Below are 16,972 nucleotides of genomic sequence, written 5' to 3'. Positions count from 1 at the left end.
TACCATTGTCTTCAACAGAGAAGTAGAAAATATCCTTTGTTGCTCTGCTGCCTTCATTCAAGACATAGCAGATCTTCCTTTCATCAACGTCAGCTAATAAAAGAGCAAGTATCACTCATCATATTGGCACAATATAAAATGAGTATAAGAACTTCAATGGTTTAAGGCATGAAAATATGACAATAAAGAAATTTAAAAATGATTAAATGCATACAAATCTAACTTTTAAAAAATGACTAAGTGGAAATGAATCAAATTTTTCTTAAAGTTACACTGGCAAAAATAGAACGTTAGATTAAACTTTTGTTACTGTGCTATGTGTATGATCTGTAGGATAATCCCCAACAAGAAAGACATTCCAGCGATCCGTGTTTTACAACACCTTGGCCCTCTATGGAAAGCTGAGTCCATCTGGTTCTGTATAAGCCTGGAGCTTGGAATGACAGTGGTTATTCATTAACTATTAGTCAAATGAATTTAAGCAAGAATAACTGCAGTATTCTAAGAAAAAAGAAAATGGGAATAAAATCACGATTTTGTTACTACTTATTCTCTTGGATTTTTAAGGTTTGTCACTTGGTTTGTAATTGTGTTTTTTTTTTTTTTGGTATGGATAACTATTAGTATATTAAAGACAATATGCATTTTGGAGGTATTTATTTATAAAGATAATTCTTATAAAACCACATGATTTCATTGGCTTTAGAAGCAATTCTGAAAATGTAACTGGACTATTTTTTTAACCCTTCATAAGTTTTAATCTAAGATTGCATTCCATGTATCTCTTCACATCTCATGCATAAAGCTACATGAAATAGTTTTAAGACAATGTAAAGAGATGCCAAAGACAGCAGGTGTCACATTACTTGGGAAAACAGAGGAGCCTGCTTCAAATTCACCATTAGTAGTGATGACAAATATATTTTTAAAAAGTTCTTTAAAACATATCTCACCACACACTTAGGAAAATTTAGTTTTTTGCTTTTTTTTTTTAGATACCTAAGTTACATTTGAATACTACAATAAAATGTGCAGTGTAATATTTATCTCCCAAACCTAAATACAAAAAATGTCATCTTCAGAAATCTAAACTTACTGATAAACCAGGGAAATAATTCCTAGGTTTGTCATTGACTCAAAATTTGAAATTAAACTGATACTACCAAAATTAATGTAATCTTATCTTACAGGGGGATTTCAGAAGCAGAAACTGTCCACCTGCATTCTGCAATTTTAGGGCATAACTACCACCTTTACTAAATGTCCAAGAGTTAAGTGGGCATCCTGATGAGATGGCTGAAAAAGGACTAGTTGCCCTTTTTTATTACCAGAATAATCTCATATTCCACCATATTTCATTAGAATCAAAATCTTTCTGTCAGTGGGCTGAGGTTGGGAAAATTTTATACAGAATTGGGAGATCCGATCTGCTCAAGGAGAGGGAAGGAGGCATCGGGGACATTGTTACTAACCTTGCACAAACACTCGCGTGCTCTGGTTTCCAAGGCCAGTGTTGATAATGAAGCCATGTTCTGGCCCTCTGGTCACTTTATACTTCAGAAACCCATGGAAACTGTCTTGATCCTCTGCCCTCAAAGATCTGTTGGTAATCAGGAAGCTCACGTGTCCAGTGTGAAGGCGCTTCAAGGCTGACATGCTTCTGTCAATGGCAATCTGGGGTAGTCTGTTGTCTAGAGAGTTTATGTGGATCCTCATTACCTGAGGTTTGTGTGTCTCTAGGACAGTGTCTGGGAACACATAGAAATCAGCATGAGTGCCATCTGTCACAGTGAAGGAGAAACTGTCTTCAGTTGTCTGGCTCCCATCATGCCAGTAGCTAATCAGATTCTCATTCAGGTCCCGCTTGGTGAAGGTGGTCACAGGATGACTGCCATTATACAAAATCCTACCATGGATGGGGAGCTGGGTGACAGTGAAGAGGAGAAGATCATCGGGAGTATCCTTGTCTTCCACTGTCAACTCAAAGGGAGTGATGTGTTTGCCTTCCCCATTCTGCAGTATTAGTTTATGGATGGTCAGGATAGGTTTCTTATCATCCACATCTGTGATGAAGATCCTGAAGACTCGGAACATGGGGCTGAGTCCATCAGTCACTTGAAACTCAAAGCTGTCCATCTTTATCTCATCATTTGAAGTGTGGGCATAGAATATTTTGTTGCTAGCCAACTGAAGCTGAGTGAAAGAGGCAATGGGCTTCCCAGGGTGGTCGGAGCTCTCCAAGTGCCCAAGGCTAGGAGCCTGTGTGATTCTGAAGTGAAGCTGTTCATTGGAGCTGTTGAGGTCACTGGGAATAAGCAGATTGGTGGTAAGGGTCACTCTGCCACCTTCTGTCAGAGTCAGCCCTTTGCTAACCACCTCAGGGAAGACCCTGTCTAAGCTCCCAATCGTGATGTAGAAGTAGCAGCCTATCGAAGGGTTAATCCCATCAGTCACATCGAACTTGATAATGTCAAGAACTCCATCTTGGCCTGTGTGGGTGTAACAGATGAGGCTTCTGTCAATCTCATCCTGGGTAAAGTTCATTCCTAGGGTGAGGTTATTTCTCACCTCCCCTCTGGGTTTTCTCAGCCGCTGTAGAAGCCCTTGTTGAGGCCCTGAACGGAGGACAAAACTGAGGCTCTTTTTACTGGAGTCCAAATCTGTGGCCTTAAGGACCCAATTTGTGATGACCTCAGTGTGTCCAGTCTCTACTTCCAGCCCAGCATTGGTGGTCAGTTGAGGGGTTTCATCATCCACCAGGATCACCATAATGGGAATCTTCCTGTGGGTGGTATGCTTGCCATCACTCAGCCAGACCTCAAAACTATCCTCTGTGGTCTCAGAATCATCATGCTCATACACAATAGTGGAGGCCTCCTGGATTTCCTGTAAGGTGAAGCTGTGGATGGGCTGGCTGCCCGTGGCCAGCTGCTGGACGATTCGGCCATGCTGAGGGAGGGCTGTGAGCTGAAAGTGAAGCTCATTTGGTGGCAAGTCAGCATCTGCGCCATTGAGCAGTGGGGTGTCTATAACCAGGCTCATCCCCTCTAATACCACAAACTCACCGGCAAAGATTTCAGGCTGCTCGTCATTGGTGGGTAAGATGATTATAGGGAAGAAGACATTTGGGGAAAAGTTGATGCCATCGGAACAATGAAAGGTGAATTGATCTTTTTGTGGCTCTACCCCCTTGTGAATACTCTGTACATAACTGATATGCCTCGCTTGGACATCTTTGATAGAGAAAGCACTGATGGGGCTACCAGCCCGTGATTCTTTTGAGCCAGGAGCTGGTGCAATGTTTTCCAGGTAGCCAGAGGCTGGCTGACCAGTCACTGTGCATAGGATTTCATCTTGGGGTGTATCCACATCTTCAATATTGAGATGTCGTAAGGTCAAGGGACTCTTACCGCCTTCATCAACAATATAGGACTCCCCCACCAAGACTGTAGGTGCCACATTATCCACAGGCAGCACAACCACTTGCACCCACACTCTCTCCACTATGCTGTCTCCCACCACCCATTGATAAGAATCCTTGGAAAGGGTGAGGCTAAAGGTATCATGTTGTTTCTGGAAGCCAACTTCACCCCCAGTGTGGACATAGACTACAGCCCCACTGATGAGGTCCTCTTGGGTGAATCGTCCTGCAGGTAAACCATTCACTAGAAGAGTACCCAATTTGGGACTATCCTCCATAATGAAAGATAGCATCAAGTCACCTGCACCCTTCTTTTTGCCACGTATCATGCCTATGGTGATCCTAGTGGCTCTTCTCTCTAGTACGTCTATGGAAACATTTAATAATGGACTACCCGTAATAGAGATCCTGGGACTTTTATAAGCTGCAGCAGGATGCACAGAAATCTGGATGGTGATGGGTATGTGGTGCACCCTGTCACTTACCTCCAGATGGAAGGTGTCATTGGTAGACTGGTCTCTGCTGTGCTGGTAAGAGACCCTCCCATTAATAATATCAGCTTGCATGAAAACTTCCCCTGGAACCATATGTTTGTTTAAGTAGTGCAGGTGTCCATGTTGGGGACCCCAGACTAATATGTAGACAATCTGGTCAACATCAGTGTCAGAGTCTATGACATCCAGTTCATTACTGCTGAGGATAAAATTTCCTCCCTCTAAGACAGTAAAGCCTCTGTTGGTGACTTCTGGAGGCTGGTTGTCCACAGGCTTCAGGAATAATGTGAATGTTCCAGGTACACTGTTGCCTGCAGTATCCTCCACTTGGTAGGTGAACTGTAAAACCCGTGGTACGACACCCAGCTTCTTCTGTGGTGGCTGGTAGGCAACTTTATGGAGATTTACCTGGGCCTGGGTGAAGTTCATGATGGGCATATCTGGTGAATCAGTGAGCACAATTTCTCCAACCTGGACTTGGTGGTTGTCATCTGTGTCAGTTGGGGGTGTCAGTAAGGTGTACCACAGATTCTGGTCATCTGAGTCCTGGTCAATATATTGGAGAAATTTCTTCTGGAAGTGAGTAAGTTGGTACTGGTGCACAGTCATTTCTAGGGTAGTTCCTGGAAATAGTTCTGGACTCTGCAGATCTACCGGTTGGACCTTGATGGTGAAGAAGTGCTGGTTGGATAGGTTGGGTGGGTCATGGTCATCTTGTACATGGAAAGTCAGCTGAGCCATTACAGATTGAGGGCTATGGGGTCCAAGATGGCGGTAGAAGAGTTTCCCTTCTATGATGTCTTGCTGAAGCCACTCAGTCACCACCTTCTCATAAAGTCCTTCTTTTTCCACATAATACCAATCTTCATCTTCAGGGGACAGAGGTGGTTCAGCCTGCCGCAGGAACATCTCCCCCAGGTGCTGAGTTGAGTAGGAGGAACCAGGGCCCAGATCCCACCCTCTTTCTTCCTTTTTTTCTTCTAGAGGCTGGTCTTCCAGCACAAAATGGATGGTTGAGTCATCAGAGTCAGGATCAGTAGCACTCAGGACAAAGGGGGAAATCTGGACCACCTGTCCTTCTGTAATCGAGAGCCCATTGTTGGCCTTGACCTTTGGTGGTTCATCATCAACAGGTATGATGGTGACAGGGAAGAGGAATTCCACCTGGTGGCACCCATCCTCCATCCGAAAAATGATATTATCACTGTAGGTGTTGGTGCCGTCATGCTGGTACACCACTCGCCCTGCTGCCAGGTCTTCTGGTGTGAAATGCTTACACCCAGCTGGTGCCCCAAGCACCACCAGCTGCCCGTGTCTCAAGCCCCTTACTGCAGTTACTATCACCTCTTCTAGGTTATCATGATCCCCAATCTGAAGGCTGTGGGTGCTGGACAGAGGCTTTAACTGACCTTCAAACAGCAGCAGTCCCTGGTTACATCTAGCCACTGGGGCTAGGGTGTTCATGGGTTTCATTATCACCATGAAGGCAAAGGGGTCTGAGGTGGCGCCATCTCCGTCCACCACCTCCAGCTCCAGCTGGAAGAGGTGCTCTGAATCCAGTTTCTCTGTTGGGGGCTGGTAGGCAATTTTCAGGTTCCGTAGCTCGCGCTGGGTGAAGAAAGAGACTGGAAGACCCAGGGGGTTATCAGTGCTGACTAGGTACCCCTGGTGCCCTGGCGTGGTTGTGGGGGCATTGCGAATGTTGAAGACCAGGTCATCAGGGTCAGACTCCTTGTCATCTGCAGCCAGTGAGTCAGGGGTTAGGGCTGTTAGTAAGAACTGACTGACCTCCATCATCATCAGGGCCGCAAAGCTGGGCCTAGGTGCAGTGTTCTCTGCTCCCTCATGGATGCTCACCAGCAGCTGGAAGTGCTCGCGGGACAGCACCTCCTCTGACCCGGCGCCTCCTTCCTCTGGCCCTAGCAGCTCTGCCATCAGGGGCACATAGTCCCGATTTGGCGACAGGGTAGTGGCAGTATGCTGATATCGCACCCCAGCTCTGACAAAAGCCTCACAGTCTACCCTCTTGCCTCTGGGGAGAGGGGCCCCCATGGCGTCCACCAAACGCCCATATTTGGGCAGCGGACCGCCCTGGGGAGGAAGAAGGGTGAGCCAGCACCTGCTGGTGGTAGAGGGTCCGTTCCCCAGGGAGGCGAAGTCCAGCACTCTCCGGTCGATGGCTTGGCTCCAGCCCCGCAGCCTCTCCACCGACAAAGGCCTGTTGCGGGTCACCAGCTCCGGCTGGGAGAAGACCAGGTCCACATCCAGAGTGAAAGGCAGTACCAGCGTGTAAGTCGGGGCGTCATAGCGCAGCTGCAGCAGCACCCGAGCGCGTCCCGGGCTTCGGGAGCCGAAGTGAGTGTACTGGACCTGGCGGGGCCCGAAGGTGCAGGGGAAGCGGCCCGGGGAGAGCGCACCGTGGCTCAGCGGCAGGGCGTCCAGCACCGTCACCTCGCACCGGTGCCCGGGCTGCACTCGAATCACCAGGTCCCGGAGCGGATCCAGCCAAAGCGAGCGGCCTGCGGGAACCCTGAGTCCGGGGTTAGCGATCAGGACGCTGGGGCTGTCGGGGTTATTGCAGGCCAGTGCATCCCAGGTGGGCAGGTAGAGCGCAGGGTGGGGTTCAGTCCCAGGCGAGGGTGCCTGTCCCTGTAGCACTGGACAGCTCAGGAGCACGTAGGCGAGCGCCGGGAGAAGCTGCCGGGGCGTCCCAGCGGGGCGCGGAGAAGTCCCAGCCATGGGACCTTGACGCTGGGATACCTGGAGAGTACCCTGTCCAGAGAGGGCCGGCTCAACGGCAGGTGCAGGCTGGGGAGGAGGAGGCTGCTGTCCAGTCGGGAGCCGGGGCGCGGACTCAGCAGGAGCCAGTGGCCATGCTCCAGCTGTGGCAGGTAAAAGCAGCGGGGAGAGAGGGCTCTGCTCACCTTCTGCCCTGCCTGCGTCCCAAGCCTCTCCTCGGCTGGCTCCGGGGACCGCCTAGATAAGCCCCAACTCCCGCAGACCTCGCGAGGGTGCCGGAGTTTGCCCCTCTGCTGCTTTGTGCCTTTAACCTCGCTACCTTACTGACCTTCGTGCCCGGAGGGGTAGTCGGCCACTGTGCAGCCCCGGTTGCCTGCTTCAAACCATCTGGTCGGGATATTCTCCCCGGGTGTCTCGAAGAGATTGTTCTTTAGGACTGGGAGACAGACTGCGACTGTACCCGGGTCAGTTGTGTGCGTGGAAGACTGCGCTCCCGCGGTCCATTCATCCAGGCAACGGTGTTTCTGATAGCGGGGAGAGCCACCATTCCTCTTCCTTACCGCTGACAGGCGTGCATTTTCTAGCAAAAATTGAGTCTCACTTCGGACATAAAAGAAGCTGGTGAGGGCTATTTTGCAAATGGGATTTTCTAGCTGCCCGTCTGATGAAGTAGCTTATTCCTAGATCTTGTAATTCGGTGCTTCCAAAATAACCCTGGCATTTTTCTTCACTCAGTTCTGGAGGAAAAAGATTAGCATCCAGGGTGGCGAACTTGAACGGCTTTTAAAATCTGTTTCTAATCAGTGGGTCTCACTTACCACACAACCCAGTGTGCAGATTGGCTTCCTTCCATTTTTTTTTTTAAGAATGTGGTTTCCTTATCTGATCAACAGTGACTCCTTCTGAGTCTATTAGATATGCTGTATCCTAAATACTTTCTTTGTAGAAAAATATATAGTAGCCAGAGGCTAGAATGTCAAGGGAAACAGTAGCAGAGAAAATAGCCCAGGTACCTGGATCAATTTCTGTGAATTAATCTATTTAACACTTGGAATGGAATTAGGCTCCCTCTTTGTGGCTTTTAGTTAAGGATGCCTCCCCTGGGTGGATGTAATATTAGCTACTTAGTCTCATATCCTTTTTTTTTTTTTAAAGATTTTATTTATTTATTTGAGAGAAGAAAAAAAGAGAGAGTGCACAAATGCAGGGAGGGGCATAGGATGGGGGTGGGGGGAGCAGCAGACTCACTGCTGAGCTGAGCGTGGAGGGGATCGAGCTCAATCCCAGGACCCTGGGGTCTTAACCTGAGCCCAAGTCTGATACTTAGCACACTGAGCCATCCAGGTCTTCATGTCTATTTTTTTTTTTCAAATATTAGGGGTGTCCATTTAGACACAGGGCCGACTATTCTTTTCCTGTAATTAAAATTGTAATGTGCTATCTTATGCAATTAATGTAAATGTGAGACTTGTTGATGTCAGTGAAAATAGTTGTGTCCTAAGCTATAATGATAAAATATGGCTTCGAGGGGAATATATGTGTACAATGTTATCCTCAAATTATTTTATTTTACTGTGCTGCAGAAGCCTGTCTTACGCATTTCAGCAGCAGCAGCACTGACTCCCAGAGCAGAAATAATCTGCTTTTGGCTTGAAAGCATTAATATTCTCTTTAAATATTTAATTTAGCAAGTGAAAGGCCATGGGTCTATATAATCCACAAGGTGGAATGCTAGTATACCTCATTAGCACAGATTAGGCAGATTTGTTCATATAATTGAATATTAAGAGATAGTAAATTTGAAACAAAGTATTTAGCAAATTATGCTGGTCCAGTGTGCCTAGAAATTATTTAAAAAATATTTTAAATTGAAGCGTGTAAAATTCCATTGTAAATGAAAGAGACATTATATTTCATAACGCTACTGCCTTGTCCAAAGGATAGTTTTTCTATAATAGAACATTTTTGCATATATTAAACTTTACCAAATGAATATTCCTGTATGAGTGTAATTTTGATTCCTGTCCAAGCACCACTCACTCTGGGCAACTATGTTGTCCATGAGCTATTTTTATTATAGAGATGAGGGTAGGGACTGGAGGTGACAGAAAACTAAGCTACTAGGTTTTTAATTTTGTCCTCTGACCCTCCCCCTCCAGGTAACATTCTCTCTACTGTTCTCCTGTTCTTCCCTACCACGCTTCTTAAAAGTGGGGTTTCGTTTTCCTGTTATCTACGTAACTTTTTCTCCCACTCACTCCTGCTTAGAACACTCCAGTCTGGTTTCCACTTTAAAAACATCAATAAAATTCTATGTCAGGTCATTAATAACCACCATGTGGCAAAATCCCATGACTATTTCTCATCTTGTCCATTTGCCACATCCTTCTGATTTTCCTCCTTCTCTGTGGTTTAAGTCCATCTTCTTCAGAAAGTCTTTTTCCTATGCTCCCCAAGCCATATTAAATCGGTTTGTAATTCCGCATTTGGGGATAACATGATTAAACTGCATGAGAGCAGGGAGCTTGCAGTATTGACCCGTGATAGCCATTGATGCCAAGGAGTTGTGCATGACGGGTACATAAAAGTATTTACTGTTTGAATGAATAAGAAATTGAGAAGTAGTTATCATGTGCTGTGAAGTCTAGGTGCCAGGCAAACAAACAAACAAACAAACAAAAAAACTCACAACAAAAACAAAAGAAACTAAACCAGTACAAGTATAAGATAGCTTCTTTTGTAATCGAAAACAAGTCCATCTGCCTGATGCACAGCAAAGACAATCACTGAGACATTGGGCACTGAAAGAAAGGGTTGATTCTGGAGGCAGCCAAAAGAGAGCTGGAGGAGACAGGAGGGCAAACATCTGATCCACCCTGCTGCAAGAGGAAAGTCAGGGAAATTTAAAGACAAATGGGAAAGGTCTGGGTAAAAGTTGCAGCTGTGCTTATCAGTCCTGTTAACCCTTTGGTTACCAGTGTCAATCCCCACTGTCTTTTGATTATGGCTCATTCTTGAGGGAATTGGGATAATGATCCTTCTAGTTACTTCCTGCTAAAATGGGGGCAAAGAGCAGGATTAGAGGAATGGAAACTCTTTGCATTCATTTAGAAAACTTTAGCTCCAAGTTGAAACCCAATATTCTATGTTACCAGGATTTTTGTACTTTGGTTTGTTGTTCTTATACTATTTTATCTAGGGCCTTAGGGGAGATCTGTTATAACCAACAAATTATTGTACTTGTCCACGGATTTCTTTTGTACTTGTCCATGGATTTCTCTGGACCAGAGGCTTGCTGGTCCAAGCAGCGTTTTTTTTGATGTTCATTTATTCTGTTTTTCCTGTTTATATGGGTCTTCAGGAAGGAGTTTAATTTCCACTAATGCCCAAGGCTTTGGACACTGCTTATGTGACTTTTGCCACAAATGCATCTCCGTTGTCGCTCTGAATTATTAGCGGCAATCCAAACCTAGGAATGATCTTGCATAAAGTGTTTTCGTAACTTAAGGCCTTCGCTGAACAGCATGGAAGAGCTTCAACCTAGTCTGTAGAGTTCTCTATAAATACCAGCAAAAATAAAAAATTACCTGTTGTTCTTGGTATCCTGGCAAAATCTACTTGCCAGTCTCCTCCAGGTTTGAGATCTCTGAGTTGTGTACCTTTTTAAATGGGTAAGGACCCAGTCTTAGGATTGTTTTTAGCACAAATACCATGTTTTTAAAATAGTTCTTCAAAGACTGGGACCTGCAATATACCCTGGGTCCATCGAAGAGTAGCATCTCACCTATCATAGGAGCTTTGGGGAATAAGTTAAATATTTCTCCCATAAGATGTTCTGGGATAAGGATTCATTGTATTTCCAGCTGGTTCTAGTGCCGACATGGTGTTTGAATCCTCATTCCTTTGCTCTTTTTAAGTCCTCCAAGGAATATTGCAGTTGATAACTTTAGTTAAGTCTGTGTCTGGTGCTAAAGCCATTACAGAGGTTTTTGGATCTCTGCAGAGGCTGCCAACTTGGTAGTGTGATCTGCCCAGGTGTTCTCTTGGGCAACCAGTCTGATTTCTGGTGTTCTCAGCAGTGGACAACAGCTGCTGGGTTACCACTGCACCCAGCTCTTAATGGTCTTTGATCTGTGGAACTGTTCTTGTCCATAAACATCTAAACTTTGGGTTTTCTAGGGGCAGACCTGTCATATCAGTATGGCTGGAATCAACTTGCTCAATTATCTGTAGGTCTCCGGGGATCTTTGAGCGGTTTATACAGCAACAGGCATGAAGATGGCCTAAACATGGGCCATTGTGGCAGTTTTTCTCTGAAGTTTACATCAAGCTGTGTAGTTTCAGTTTGCAGGGTTTTAAGAAAAAGAGCGGTTTCATTTCTCAATGATTCCAAGTCAAGAGAATGGGAGAAAACTAGAAATATTAGTGTGGAGAGTCTTGGCCAGATAATTGAGGACACCAGAATTCAGGATCCAACTGAGTTTTATAGGCAAACAGTAAGCTCTCACAAACAGTTAATCAACACTAAAATCTAACATCCATAACAGTATATTTACTAAAACATCATTTTTCTAAAATCACCCTCATTTCCAAAGATAGCCAAATTAGGACTAATTTGTTTGTAAAATAATTTGTTTGTAAAATGTTTGTAATAAACTTGGCCTAATTATTTACCTAAGTGCAGCAAAATAGTGATGGACCATATAGGTTTTTGTTTGCTTGTTTTTTAAAATTGGTTTTCCTGGAACTTTTCATAAGAAATTTCAGATTGAATTTCTAGTCGCCCCTTAAGGCTAAGAAGTCAAGCAAAATACTTGCCATCTGACTTCACCTGCAATACCTAGAGGTTTGGGTGAATTCCTCTTTTCTTGGGGTCCCCCAAATAGCCCGAGTTTCCTGCACCTGCCAGGAAGTGATCTTCTTTACTCACCTGGGAAGGCAGCTGGTACCCCTGGAAGCAAGGTACCAGGTCGATTCATTTGCTCCATCAAGTTAACCTTAGTTCCTTAAAGCTGTCTTGTCATAGCTGAGTCTATGCAGATCTCCCTCAACTACGACATTCTGGTGAACGCCAGATAACCAATGTTTCCAATTGTGTCCTGACATAAGGAGAACGGATCCTTATTAAACTTATGCAAATAAATGCATTGCTATTGAAATAGAAGAATACTCACTGGGAGTCTGAATTCTGGAGGGATCAGGTAGGGAAATTAAGATACATGTTTCATATTTGTTTACAAAGGATTGTTATACCAAATTTCCATAAGTCATAGATAGCCTAAAATCTGGGAAAGCGGGCACCTGGGTGGCTCAGTGGGTTAAGCCTCTGCCTTCAGCTCAGGTCATGATCTCAGGGTCCTGTGATGGAGCCCTGCATCAGGCTCTCTGCTCAACAGGGAGCCTGCTTCCTGCCCCTTCTCTCTTTCCCCCCAAACCGCACCCCCCTCAGCCTCTCAGCCTACTTGTGATCTCTGTGTCAAATAAATAAATATTTTAAAAAATTAAAAAAAAAATCTGGGAAAGCAAACAATAGCGAACCAGCAATGTTTTAAGTAAGAGTCTGTTTGAATGCCGTTTTCCCATTAGCTCCAGATAGTCCTACACTGTTTAGTTTTGTGACCTTAAAGATATCAAAACTGTTATTATAATGCAATTGACAAGGAAATTCAGTAACATACAACACTTTAATAATTAGAATTACAGGTGATGACACCTCCCCCAAGGTGGTCATGTCCAAAGACTGTTCCACAGGAGGGTAGAGAATCCAGCCCTTTTGTCCCAATTCAGGGTGGTTCTGAAGGGTAATCCTGCATTTGGAACGCATTGGAGAGTCAACTAAGGCTTCTGTTGATGCTTCACTTCTCACCTGATCTTGTTCTCGGACTCTCCCTTCTCCTCTCCAGGTGGAGCTTACTCCCTAGTTAACTTGTTTACACGCTAATCTCCATCATCTCATTCCCCATGACCATGCACAAAATTCCTTTTCCAAAGCTTCCCTTTGCACAAAAGCCTTCTACAACTTTCCTTTTATATTCAGAGTTTGTCCTAAGTTTTCTCTTTAAATAATCGGTCTTGCTTTCCTTGCATACAGTGTTGTTCCCCAACTATTTCTAGTAGTTTTAATTACATTTATTAAAATTATTCAAATCTATTTGCTATTAGATTACCCATAAAACTTTGAGGCATTTGACAAAGTTCTCAGGCCTTTTTTTCTTTTCTGACAAATTTTGCAATGAAGATAACATGAACTTATTTGACTTTCAGTAAACACAAGCAGAATAAAAGTCCTACATTTAATGCTGATAATTTCACAGACATGTCCATTTTAATTAAACCACACCTTAAATTAGCTTTAATACTGAGTATTTTTCAAGATTGCATGAACCTGAATACATTTGTATTAGTTTCTATTTTTCTGAGTTTTAGATTGTCCAATTTTTATAAGCACTTGCCTTTAAACCAACTAAATAGAGCTCTTTTACAAATTAATTTTAGCAAAACCATGGAAGGTAGAGAAATTATCTAGCAGTACAACATACACGTGTTCAACATACATGTGTATATTGCATGTACACTCATGTACAACATACACGAACATATACAAATAAACAAGATGCAAACAAAATCTTAAAGACCCAATTTCCAAATATCTTCCTTTTATAAAACAGGGCTAACATTTTTCCATTTCCCAGTTAGAACATGGACGGTTTTATGGAAAGATATGGAAAGCGTCAGGGACAAGCAAACCAAATGAAGTCCAGAGGACCTCTGTGAGCATAGACTCCTCCTCAAAAGTTGGGGCTTTCCTGACTGAACCAAATAGCTTTCTACTTTCTAGTTCCTCCCCAAAGCTCAGAGCATCACTGACTGAACCAAATGGCTTCCTCATCAGGTTTATAAGCTAGGAAAGGAAGCAAAGAGACCCTAAGCCCCCTATCAGGAGGCAACCAACTGGCAGGAAGAAATCTGGGAGAGCCAAGGCAAACAGGAAGAAGAGCTCAGGTGCTGTTCCACTGGAAGTACTCACGAAGAGACATCTGTCTGTCTGTGCAAATCGAACTCCAAAATCATTTCCTTGCAGCAAGAATTAAGTTAGGTGCCGGAGGTTAGGTGTCCGGTGCAGTGGGGCACCAGGGATGGTCTCTAGGAAAAAGGGCCTAGGTAGCTGAACTCCCATTACCAGCTGGCGGGGTGTGGGGGCGGGGCATGGACACAGGTAAAAAGCTCCAGGTTGGCTTGTCAACTTTGTAACTAAACAGCCAAATTCATGTACCTGATGGGCAGCCGAGATGATCACTGAAATACCAAAAATGCAGCAAGGAAAGAGCTCATCAGAGAGGCAGCCAAGCAGGAGACCAGAAGACAAAACCCCAAACCACCTCAGGCAGAAGGACGAGAATCAGGGACATTTAAAGCAAATGAGAGAGATCTGAGTAAACAGTTGGAGTTGTGCTTATTGGTCCCCTTCACCCTTTAGTTACTGGTTTTACTTTCTTCCATCCTCAGACTTTGTTGATTCCTTAGAGGCTGGTGACAGTTCTGTGTAGAGAATGAAAATTTGATTTCTAGCCGAAATATTTATTTTATCGAAGTCCTCTCCCTGCCCCGCAGAACAATTTCACTTATCCATATTGTATGTCTTTTTTGCCTCTTATCATCCCAAATTTGTTATTTAAAACTGAGCTGCATTTTACCTTATAAATTAATTCAACCTTCCTTAGAAGTATGTCCTATGTAGGACTCCTCATATGTCCCTGTCACTCCAGGGTACTTTCTGTCAAGTCCCACTCCATAAATAGTTGTCTCTGCCCTAAGTACAGTGACATTTAATAGGTCATAGAAAGGAGACAGTGGGTCCAAATGGCCTGCCTGTGCTTTGGCAGGCGGCAGTCCATTCTCCGAAAGGTCACACAGCTTTTAGGAGAATTAACTGAGCACAAGTAGAGTGGGTTTGTGCCCCATGAACTGAGAAGTTCCACCACAGTGTCTCTGCTCCCCGTCAAGGCTAAGCTGTTCAACCTGGTCTTTGCTGAAGCTGTTTTTTTTCCTCTACCAGCTAGGGAATAAAAGGGTTACATCCTAAATATCATGAGATGAATGCCTTGAATCAGATTGCTTGCAAATGTTTAATGTTATATACGACAGTAAAACCTACCTGGAGGCTTTATTCTAATCGACCTTGGAGCCAGCAATGGTCTCTTAGACATTGAAGACCATGTTCCAGGGAGGCTACAGGTTGAAGAATCAAATAAGCCTCCCCCTCAAAAAAAAAAAAAAAAAATTAAAACGGCATCCACTGGCTGTGTAGGTCATTTGTCATCTGTCAGGACAGCAGCTTCCAGAGAGGTTAAGCACACAGCCTTCAGTGGTCAAGTCAGCCTTGTCCCCACAGTCAGTGGGGCGGGGCACCCGCATGTCTTACCAGCCCCTCCCATTCGGAAGAATGCAGCAGCTACAGCTCCACCCTCGTGATTGTGTCCCAGGGCCACAGTTGCCTTTGCGTGGATCTCTCTGGTGGGGGATCTGCAGGCCCTGGGATGGACACCATTGTTCTCTGTGCCTCCACACGTTATAGGGTGTCGTGGAAGGCAAGCATCACCCTACGGGTCAAGGAGATCATCATGCTCAATGGGACAAACCATGCAGCTTTTTTAAAGATATGGTGCTGCAAGCGTTAATTTCTAAAATTGTCCCAGCAATTATTTCTAGTCATCCTAGTAATGTCCACTGTTACTGTCAGAGCATTTGGGAACAAGGGGTGGGGGAAGGACAGGGTGGAGAGGAATCAGAACATTTTGTCTGCTCTTCTGAGATTTCAACAGTCATCTCGAAAAGAGCAGGTAGTCCTACCTCTCTCATGACAGAAAGAGCCATCCTTCCGGCCCTTGGGTGCAAGATCCCTGACTCCTGTGTCTCCTGTTCCAGCTGTGGCTGATCAGGGAAGATGATGGGTGGCGAGAAGTCCAGGGCAGGGGAGCCTGTGGGAGGGAGATGACGAAGGTTCTCTTTGGGTCTGCACCAGGACAAAGAGCTGATTCAATTTCCCTCATTCCTGGTAGAAAATAAAATCCTGGGAGAACAAAAGACATTATTCAGGACTAATTTGTGACATGATCATTGATCATGTTACTCTAAACCATACAACATAGAAAAGAAGTAACTTTTTTTTTTTTAATCTCAGAGGACGGCATGAAGAACACATAAAAAAAAAGAATCAAAGTTAAAAGATTTGAGTTTTCTAGTCTATTTGGTATTCTTTATTCATTTGCAGTATATGTAGGTACAATGTGTATTCAGCAGAGATTTCCTTTTAAGTAGTTTCAAATTTTAGAAGCAAAAGTTCTCATGAATGGTATTTAATTGGAAGTGGTTTCTGGAGATATTTCAATGGAAACTGACATCAGAATGGCTTAAAGGTACTATTTTGTTTGTTATTTGGGTTTTCCATTAATCTAATTTGAGTGAGTTAAGAAGAAATCTTACTCTTAGGCATCGTCCTATTTATTTGTATGCAAGTTTTATCTGATGGGGAATTATGCATTTTTAATGAATCAGCTTTTTCTTTCTCTTAAGAATTGATCTGTTGAATATTACAATCATGGTTTCAGCTCTGAAATGTAAAGCTCCGCCAAATTCTGAAAATGACTTGGTAGCCTATTTATCAATTAAATATCATTACTATTACTTCTTATTTTTTCTTTTGCATATGCTTTCGGAATGTTCTATTTTGACTTTTCTCCTTTTAATCAGTTATGCAAGTGCAAAATATGCATACCGAATATATGACTATCAAAGTATAATTCTACCATTTAAAATTATGTTTTATAAGGAAATAAAAGCTTTTTCAATATCTTATTCAAATTATAATTAATAGCATTGAATAGATGTTCAAATATCACATAAACATTATGATTTAAATATCAACATATTTTCTATGTTAAATCATTAGTATTAAATGGTGTTGTGTTCGTTTGCTAGGGCTGCTGTAAGAAGGTACCACAGACTGGGTGGTTTAAACAATAGAAATTTATAATCTCAAAGCTCTGGAGGCTAGAAGTTGGAAATCAAGGTTCAACAGGCTTGGTTCCTTCCTAGGACTGTGAGGGGAGGCTCTGGTCCAGGCCTCTATCCTGGAATTATAGATGGCTGTCTCCTCCTTCTGTGTCTTCATACCATCTTCCCTCCACGCATATCTCTGTGCCCCAATTCCCTGTTTTTCTAAGGACCAATTATATTGAACTAGGATTCCCTCTAATAGTTTCACTTAAACTTTATTATCTTTGTAAAGATCTATTTCCAAATAAGATCACATTGTGAG

At 43.8% G+C, this 16,972-nt stretch overlaps 1 protein-coding gene across 1 annotated transcript in view; it reads right to left on the bottom strand.

The window, feature by feature from the left end:
• The window catches only part of FREM3 (FRAS1 related extracellular matrix 3), an 83,685-nt gene extending 76,972 nt beyond the window's left edge, over positions 1–6,713 (bottom strand). The window contains exons 1-2 of the mRNA XM_032855615.1: positions 1,473–6,713; positions 4–93 (exon numbers count right to left, since the gene is read on the bottom strand). Coding sequence (XP_032711506.1) covers positions 4–93; positions 1,473–6,654 — 5,272 coding nt within the window. The 5' untranslated portion in view covers positions 6,655–6,713. The remainder of the gene's footprint in view (positions 1–3; positions 94–1,472) is intronic.
• Positions 6,714–16,972: the final 10,259 nt, after the last annotated feature.

This window comes from Lontra canadensis, unplaced genomic scaffold (assembly GCF_010015895.1).
Source record: "Lontra canadensis isolate GAN:19392208 unplaced genomic scaffold, GSC_riverotter_1.0 scaffold10, whole genome shotgun sequence".
Classification (NCBI taxonomy): Eukaryota; Metazoa; Chordata; class Mammalia; order Carnivora; family Mustelidae; genus Lontra; species Lontra canadensis.
The sequence above is the reverse complement of the archived record's forward strand: the minus strand, read 5'-3'. Positions and strand labels throughout refer to the sequence as shown.